At 38.2% G+C, this 8,982-nt stretch overlaps 1 protein-coding gene across 1 annotated transcript; it reads left to right on the plus strand.

The window, feature by feature from the left end:
• On the plus strand, positions 1-8,982 carry LOC137832926 (SCY1-like protein 2 A). The gene is made up of 14 exons (XM_068641331.2): positions 1-757; positions 1,174-1,278; positions 1,831-1,941; positions 2,523-2,705; positions 3,055-3,181; positions 4,204-4,265; positions 4,357-4,443; positions 4,759-4,845; positions 5,353-5,466; positions 5,569-5,697; positions 6,093-6,155; positions 7,166-7,327; positions 7,471-7,589; positions 7,705-8,982. The coding sequence occupies exons 1-14, from the start codon at positions 266-268 to the stop codon at positions 8,648-8,650; spliced, it is 2,787 nt and encodes a 928-aa protein (XP_068497432.2). The 5' UTR covers positions 1-265; the 3' UTR covers positions 8,651-8,982.

Consider the following 8,982-nt stretch of genomic DNA (forward strand, 5'->3'; position numbering starts at 1 on the left):
AAAGAAAAGAAAAGGAAGGCATGGTGGAAGAAAAAGATGAAGGAGGACAAAATAGACTAAAGAAGAAGGTGGGAGAAGGAAGATGAGATGTGAGAGAGGAGAAGAAGAAACATAAAGAGAAAGAGAAAGAGAAAGAGAGAAGTGATCGGGGCACAGTGTGAAACTCAATTTCATCTTCTTCAAAGTCTCAAATTCAATTTAGAGGGAGCTGTGCCCTGTCACGTGTTCTTCTGTTCTGTTCAATTCGTAGCTCAAATCTTCAAAAATGTCGCTCAATATGAAAACCCTAACCCAAGCATTCGCCAAAACCGCTGCGGTCATAGAGAAGACGGTGCAGACCACGGTGCAGGAGGTCACGGGCCCCAAGCCACTTCAGGACTACGAGCTTCTCGATCAGATCGGCTCTGCCGGGCCCGGGCTCGCATGGAGGCTCTACTCGGCCCGGGCCCGTGATCCGGCCCGCCAGCACCAGTACCCCGTCGTCTGCGTCTGGGTTTTGGACAAGCGCGCGCTCTCCGAGGCCCGCATGCGCGCGGGCCTCACCAAGGCCGCCGAGGATTCCTTTCTGGATTTGATTCGGACCGATGCCGCCAAGCTCGTTCGCCTCCGGCATCCCGGCGTCGTTCACGTCGTCCAGGCCCTTGACGAGAGCAAACACGCAATGGCTATGGTCACCGAACCCTTGTTCGCTTCCGCTGCCAACACTCTTGCCATTGTTGACAACATTCCTGTTCTTCCTAAAGATCTCAGGGGAATGGTACCTTGCTTTTTCAATGATTCACATCTCGTTTCGTTTTGTTACTTGATCTACTAGCTTCATTCGATCTACTCACTGCATTGCTCGTTCTTTTCGGAATAAACTTGTTTTATAGAATGAGTTCGTGATGTTTTTATGCGTTTCTCGGACTTTTAAATCCCTGTAATTTAAATCTGTTTGTTAGTTTAGTTTCTGTCGTTAATTCTTTTGGTCCCTGTTTTTGAATGCATTAGTCACGTTAGTTCTGGATTTAACATCGCAATGGACTATAATCATAGTGAATTGTGCTTATTAGGGACTCGGATGACAATAGTTTTAAATTTAGGGATTTGCTTGGCGTTTTTCTAAATTTAGGAACTAATGGGGGGTTACACTTCTTTTCACTTGTTGCTGATGAAGGAATCTTTGCTTTTCAGGAAATGGGACTGTTGGAGGTGAAGCATGGTTTACTTCAGATTGCAGAATCCCTGGATTTTCTCCACAACCACGCTCATCTTATTCATCGAGCTATATCACCCGAGGTGATAATCTTTCGTATTACTGTGGCTCATGGTCTTAATTTGGGTCGCAGTTTCTTAGTTCTTGTTAATGTAGGAAATTGTGGACGATGGGGCCACAATTGTGGTCGTTGACACCTAAAAATGTCTTGACGCGATGGAAATCACAGTTGTGGACTGTTTTGTAAAACCTTGCTTCGACTTAATTTTCCCCACTTATTTTTTGTTTTGTTTGTTTAGCCATCCTTTTTATAAAAGAAGAAATTCTGGCTGGTAAATATTGCCCGTGTGTGGCATCTAACTGGAAATGGTTTGTAGCAATTAATTATATTGGAAATTTTTGTTGTACCCGTCAGCAGCATCTATGTATTTCTAATTGCCACTTTCATAGTCTCGCTTAAGCTTAAAGGTATTTTCTGCTCTATGAATTTTTACGGAAGTGTCATTTTTCACCTTTCACAGTTCATTCATATGGATCACTTTTTGGTTTAATAGTTAACCTGTGGTACAATCCTTTTCTGTTCCTTTGTTAAATTTAAGATTGGCGAATTAAAATAAATTGTATATATTCCGCAGAACATTCTTATCACCTTGAGTGGAGCCTGGAAACTTGCTGGATTTGGTTTTGCAGTTCCTGCTACTCAGATCTCTGGTGACTCATCTAATCTGCAACCCTTCCATTATGCTGTGAGTGGAACAATTAATAAGATTGTATTAACTTTGTTCACTTGACCTCCTTGATGTGTTAAATACTGTAACACTTTCAGTAATTTACTGTTGCATACGATGTCTATTTTTTTTTAATACTAATAACTCATCTCTATAAATTTGTTATATATATTTGATCAATTCAGTGTTATATCACCAATCATATAATCTTGTACAAAACGATTCTTTTGTGTTATATGTTTCTTCTTTATTAAGATCTCAATATTTTCTTCCTTTGATTATATTTAGACACAAACTCTGCTTTCAGTAACCTTATATTCCTCTGGAAGTAGATGTTTCTGCATTTTGTAATCATACCTGTGCTGTTACTCTTCCTGGTACATGATTTTGTATAGTATTTCCTTGTGACTTGATTTTCTTGATTATAATTGTAATATATGGGTCTAAACTGCGATTTATAAGAAGGCCACATAAAATTATCACTTCTAAATGACAAACTATACTATCTACATCTCTATCTAATTCTCGTCCTTAGGAGCAAAGTAAATTTTGCTTAAACAATCTGTAATGTATCTTATTTGACTTCAACTGCTGTACAGGAATATGATGTCGAGGACTCTATTTTGCCTCTTCAGCCATCACTTAATTACACTGCTCCTGAGTTGGTGAGGAGCACTGGGTCTTCAGCTGGGTGCTCATCTGATATTTTCAGTTTTGCATGCCTTGCCTACCATTTAATTGCCCGCAAGTCTTTGTTTGACTGCCACAACAATGTCAAGATGGTACATACAAATCATTTTCTTTTTACCTTTTGTAATTAAGTTTTTGTTTGACTGCCACAAGATTGTGAAGATGGTAGATACAAATCATTTAATTGTGCCCCCCCATCTCCCCTGCCCTTACTTCAATTAAGTTGCACTGATTTCAAAGTTACATATTTTTTTTTCAAACTTTCTGAATAGAGATTCTCATTGATGGTTGCACGTGTCCTGTCCTTGAAGAGACTTTTTACGTATTTAAATAGAAAGAAGGAAAATCATTAGTTTCATTACTTGACGACAAGATTTTAGGCTCTATTATTAATTTGTTAGATAGAAGGTAATAAGAAATTTTGGTTTTGTACTTATGCAGTACATGAATACCTTGACTTACTTATCCAGTGATGCATTCTCATCTATCCCATCAGAACTGGTTCATGACCTGCAAAGGATGCTTTCTCCGAATGAGTCTTCCAGGCCAACAGCAATGGATTTTACAGGTAAAGATAATTTGGAGAATAAATACATTTCTCCATTGCTTAAATAAAGAAACACATGACATCTTAAATAGTTCTTTATGGTGAATGGGTTTTCTTCTCTATCTGAAATTGCATCCCCATAAACAAGAATCAGTGGTTTTTAGAATTAATGCCAAACTCGCCCTGCAAGGTTCTATGGACATTTTTAGGTGCTGGAATGTATGGATGCAATGGCCTATAAGCCCAAACTCTCTTCTGCTTTAAGGATGCATCCTGTGTTCAATGCATATCATTATTAAAGAGGATTGGTGGGAATTATCATGTGGAAAGATTTGCTTGTTAGGCTTGGAGGGAGAATGTGGTGGTGTGCTGGAGCTTGCTGCACTGTTAGCAACCCTCCAAAGTTCAACCTTGAAGACAAGGCTGAAGCTGAAGACTGTGGCAATGATAGGGCACAAAATAATTTAGAGATTCAGAGAGAGGTATTGGACATTCATGATTCACATGTCAAGTGGGCTAAAAGACTTGGAAGGTGTACACTAGGAGGAATAGAGGGTGATGTTGTGATGGCTGTGTTGGAAGAGAGAGGGAAGTAGGGAGGAAGTTAGTTAAGTGAGTGTGGTGCGGTTATTAGAGTATTAGAATCGTCTGTGTGAAAATTAGGTATATTTGTTATGTAGTTCTCTACAAGAGCCGGTAGCTCTCTATAGGAGCATGGCTCTTTGGCAGTATCTCTACATAGGAGCCTGGCTCTCTATACTGTAATTTCCTAGTTTACTGAATAAATACTCACCTTTCTCTTAATTTCATTTGGTGATTATTGTGTTATTGCCTATACTGTTTCTAGTTTGCATCAGATTACATGTGTAATTCTTCAGGATCAAGTTAGCAAAATCATTAGGTTGTCATTGAACATTGCAATTAATATACTGTCTCTGCTGGCTGTTGGAGCCTTTAGATAGTCTGCTGAACATGATTGCCAAATTTCTTGGCTCCTTTATCATCTCTGTCATCACAATAATATATGCTTCTCACTTTTGTAGGATCACCATTTTTTCGGCATGACACTAGGTTGCGTGCCCTACGCTTCCTTGACCACATGCTTGTAAGAATTTTTAGCTGTCTAGTATTACAAAATGGATAACATGCAAATTTTAGAGTTGAATTTCTTGATGACGTGTCTTCTTTTTCTTTAGGAAAGAGATAACATGCAGAAGTCAGAGTTTTTAAAAGCATTGTCAGATATGTGGAAAGATTTTGATTCCCGTGTATTGCGATACAAGGTATGCTACATGCTTCTTTGCTGAAATTTATGTTTTTGTTTCTGCTAGTCAATTTTATGAAGGTCTCTCCCAGCATACACAATTCATATACTCTTGCTAGCATTCACAATTCAGTATACTCTTGCTCTGTCTTATTTAGTCCTGTGCCCTATAACTTTGATAGCTAATATGGTCTCTCAATCTTTCATGATTTTTGAATTTATGTTGCATGTGTTAAACTCATGTTATTCCGCCTTCCCCAAATGTGGTTGCTTCTGAGTTATGATTTTCTAATTTTGCCATTAATGTAATCTGGACAAATAAATTTCCATGCAGGTCCTTCCACCACTTTGTGCAGAACTTAGGAATGTGGTGATACAGCCAATGATTCTACCAATGGTTTTAACCATTGCAGAGTCTCAGGTATTAATATCCCTCTTTCATTTCCTCACTTCCATAGAATATCTAAATTTTTTAGTCTCAGAAGTTATTAATAATTACATTGCTCTGATTTTTTTTATTAATTTGGTTTTGATGGAGCTCAATGGTGTGGTTCGGTCCCTATATTTATCCCCATCCGTCCTTGTGGGATGAGGCTTTGTTTCTCGCTGTCTTGTGCGAAGCTTTTACTTTTATATAAGACTTTTTTTCCTGCCTTACTGGCTGTTAATTTATCAGATATCTCATTGCTTGTGTCTCCTTGCTTTATTTGAAACAGATATTCTGTTTTTTTGCTTTATCTTGATCTACAGTTTAGGAAATTTTACAATTCAGTCTCTTCAATGATGAAATGAGTTAATATCTCTTTTTTGGTTTTTGATAAACGAGAGTAGTGTATCATTAGTAAATAAGGTATATGCAAGGGCACTATTGATTAATATTTTGAGTTTCTTTTTTAATTTTATGTAAAAGAATAATATACATTTTCAGGACAAGAATGATTTTGAGCAATATACGCTTCCAGCCCTTGTCCCTGTGTTGAGCACTGCTGCTGGTGAGACACTGTTACTACTTGTGAAGCATGCCGATCTTATAATAAACAAGGTAGTTGAGAGCTTATTTCAGTTTCCTTATTTTGTTGATTGAAATATCTCTATCAGTGGCTAAGTTTATTCTGACTTTTTATACCATTTATTATTCTTTTAGACTAGTCAAGAGCATTTAGTTTCTCACGTTCTTCCAATGATTGTTCGGGCCTATGATGATAATGATGCTCGTTTGCAAGAAGAGGTCCTGAAAAAATCTGTATCCCTTTCCAAACAGCTAGATGCCCAGGTGAGTTCTCTTTTCTAACCGAGTAGGCTTGAATTCTTTTAATTATCACATGTTTACCATTGAATGTTAGTACTTTGTAAATTGGGATCACAGACTTCTTAACTTAATTTCTAATGTTTCAACTTGCTACGTTTGTTGTTGGGGACTGTTCAAACTCTATGATTTGGAAAGGATAACAATTATAACGAATGCACCTCATTGTAATTAAGTTACAATAAATTGAATAATCCTTACCATCTTAATTGTCACCTTATTTTTCCATTTCCCTAGTGCTGCCCAGCCCATAATCAGAGAATTATTGGCACTTCTTTTAAACTTCAATTCAATTGTTTGCTATCAAAGCAGGAATATCTATTATGTTTTTTTTTAAATTTTTTTTTTCTTCTGCCTTTCAGCTTGTCAAACAAGTGGTTTTGCCCCGTGTTCATGGATTAGCACTTAAAACAACAGTTGCGGCGGTATGTTGGTATTTTGTTTGAAATTTTACCTTTACTTGTAATGTCTTAGCTTGACACGTCTGCCTGTGCACTCACACATTGTGTCCTTTTAGCATCTAACCCTAAATCAGAATAATTAGATCCTTATTTGACTACATGGTTGTTATTTAATTAAATGGTAGTTATTAGCATTTTAAAGTTTCATATAATGTTTTTCGTGCTCCACATATTTCCTTCATTTAACATATGAACTTTCTGGTGTCAATACTGTTGTTTTTGTTATTATATTTTTTCACATTGCATTATGAACATCACTGTGAGGTCCATGTTTCATTCTTCAAACTCTTGCTGAGCGAGTGTTGTGGGGTTCCAATTCCTTGAACCTTTCCTGCTATTGTGTTTTCTGAAGCTCAACTGTGATTTTGTGCTCTGGATGGGTTCTGGACTAGGTGACAGGGGACTGATTTCTGGCACCTTTATTTCTGTATGGATGATTTTTGTGTGTGCTATTCTTGGTTGGATTCCGAGACTGCAACAACCGTCCTCTGTTGTTGCATTCTGGTTTGTGAGTATGCCAATCTGTTTTTGGGTATTCAAATTTTTAGCTATGCTGGTCTGAGTGATGCTTTAACGGTACCCCTGTTTCTGCCACATAATCTCCTTTTTTTTCTCATTAATGTTGAGAGTTGCTAATACTAACTTCAACTGCTTTATTTAGAAACCTATTTTGTTACAAGGCTATCTTTAATAGGTTAGAAGCCTTTTGTTTTCTTACAAGGCTTGTCTTTGGTAGTTTAGGACCCTTTGTCTTGGCTTGTACATAACCTTACAAACTTGCATCTGATATGCATTCAGAGTTAGGAGATTCTTAAATGCTAGACACTATTTTGTTTTACTCAGCTGTATGTGTTTGTTATTTTCTTTTCTATCTCCAATCGGAGGTAAGTCTGAGTTTGACATTGTGTAAATATGCTGGTCCTTTCACCTTATATGCAGACATGTTGTCTGTATTTCTCTCTTTTGTTTGATAGGTTAGAGTCAACGCATTGTTGTGCCTAGGAGACATGGTTAACCGACTTGATAAACATTCTGTCTTGGACATCTTGCAAACAATTCAACGTTGTACTGCTGTTGACCGTTCCCCTCCAACCCTTATGTGTACCCTGGGGGTTGCAAATTCTATTTTCAAGCAGGTGATGTTTCCAATGATGTGCATGACACGAATCATAGTTTTTTTTTCTTCATATTATCAACTGCTATGATCAATGATATTTGGGGTTGTTGCTAAATAGCATTTGGAGTAACACCCAAGTCTTGTTTGATTTCTCATGTTCAGTACGGAGTAGAATTTGTAGCTGAGCATGTTCTTCCATTGCTTATGCCCCTCCTGTCTGCTCAACAATTGAATGTCCAACAGTTTGCCAAATATATGCTCTTTGTCAAGGATATGCTCCAGTATTCTTTCTTTAATTTTTCACACTCTAACTTTTACATTTTTTTTTGTCTTCCCCTTTGTTCTTGATCTCTGACAAACTTCTCTAATATTTTTTTAATTGTTTGGTTTGTACAGCAAAATAGAAGAGAAGCGAGGAGTGGCTGTGACTGATTCTGGAATGCCAGAGGTAAAACGGGCTCCTGTGGTTAATGGTCTTCAATCCGAAGCCCTTCGAACAAGCAGCAGTTCTGCTGTGCCTTCTTCAACTAAAAGCAGCGCCTCTTGGGATGAAGATTGGGGTCCCAAAACAAAGAGCACTGCTTCTTCTACCGAGAATTCTATTGATGCAGCCAGTCCATCTATGGCAGGAATCCCTGCGGGTCAAGTAACATCTTTACAAAAGCATTTGTCTTTAGCTGCTTTGTCTGCTCAGCAAACAACCAACTCGTGCCCCTCAGTAGATGTAGAATGGCCACCTCGGGCATCTCCTAGTGTTACCCCACAATTTAGTGATACTGAGAAGCAGACAACAGGAGCAGGAACTTCATCCACATTTAATCTTGAACCTGATGATCCTTTTGCTGATTGGCCTCCACGTCCTAATGGCTCAGTATCAGGTGGATCTGGAATACCGATCAATGGTACTTCAGGAATGCCACTAAACATTGGGCTTAATTCAATGACAAATACTTCAAGCAATATTGGTCCCCAAACTAGCTTGAGTTGGTCTGTTAGTTCCCAAAGTTCTACAGATTCCATTAGTTTGAACTCAAGGACTAGTTCCACTGTGGGTAGCCTGAATAGTGGCCTTGGGCCTCAGAACTCTCTTGGCTTCCTAAAACAAAGTCAAGCTTTGCCAGCATCGAATGTTTCATACAATAATGTTCAGTCAAAAGCAACAGATATAGGTTCAATATTTTCTTCCAACAAGAATGAACACATTGCACCTAAACTTGCACCACCCCCATCATCTGCAGTGGGTAGAGGACGAGGAAGAGGGAGGGGAGCTGTGTCAAACACTAGGTCCTCTCACACCAAGTCACAAACTGAGCAGCCACCCCTTTTGGATTTATTAGGGTAACTTGCTTCTATTGTTCATGTATTAGTAGGTTACTGCTGAGATTGTACATTTTGTGCAACATCCCGTGCTTGGAGACATTTAGTGTGATGGGAGATTTCAGAAAATCTTGCCAGGCAACATGTTTTAAGGGACGGCTACTCTATGTAAAGGTTTTGTTGTATGTTCCTAGTCTATAGTGATTTTGCAAAAATTGGATTATTATTTCTTATTTTTTTGTCCTTGCTATGTTATATTTCATTCTTAGGGCTTCGGGAAAGTGTATTAAGAAAAGTCCTTATTACTGTGACTGGTTTGAAATTAATAAAGTCTGTCATGAAGTTTCTTTTGTACAA

The sequence above is a fragment of the Phaseolus vulgaris genome, chromosome 11, assembly GCF_051622355.1.
Source record: "Phaseolus vulgaris cultivar YP4 chromosome 11, ASM5162235v1, whole genome shotgun sequence".
Lineage (NCBI taxonomy): Eukaryota > Viridiplantae > Streptophyta > Magnoliopsida > Fabales > Fabaceae > Phaseolus > Phaseolus vulgaris.

Bases quoted from the DNA above. Each gene is read 5' to 3' on its own strand.
- LOC137832926 (XM_068641331.2), top strand. From the start codon at position 266: ATGTCGCTCAATATGAAAACCCTAACCCAAGCATTCGCCAAAACCGCT. The intron at 4,266-4,356 runs GTAAGAATTTTT...CTTTTTCTTTAG, and splicing joins GCTTCCTTGACCACATGCTT to GAAAGAGATAACATGCAGAA. The intron at 5,467-5,568 runs GTAGTTGAGAGC...TTATTCTTTTAG, and splicing joins CCGATCTTATAATAAACAAG to ACTAGTCAAGAGCATTTAGT.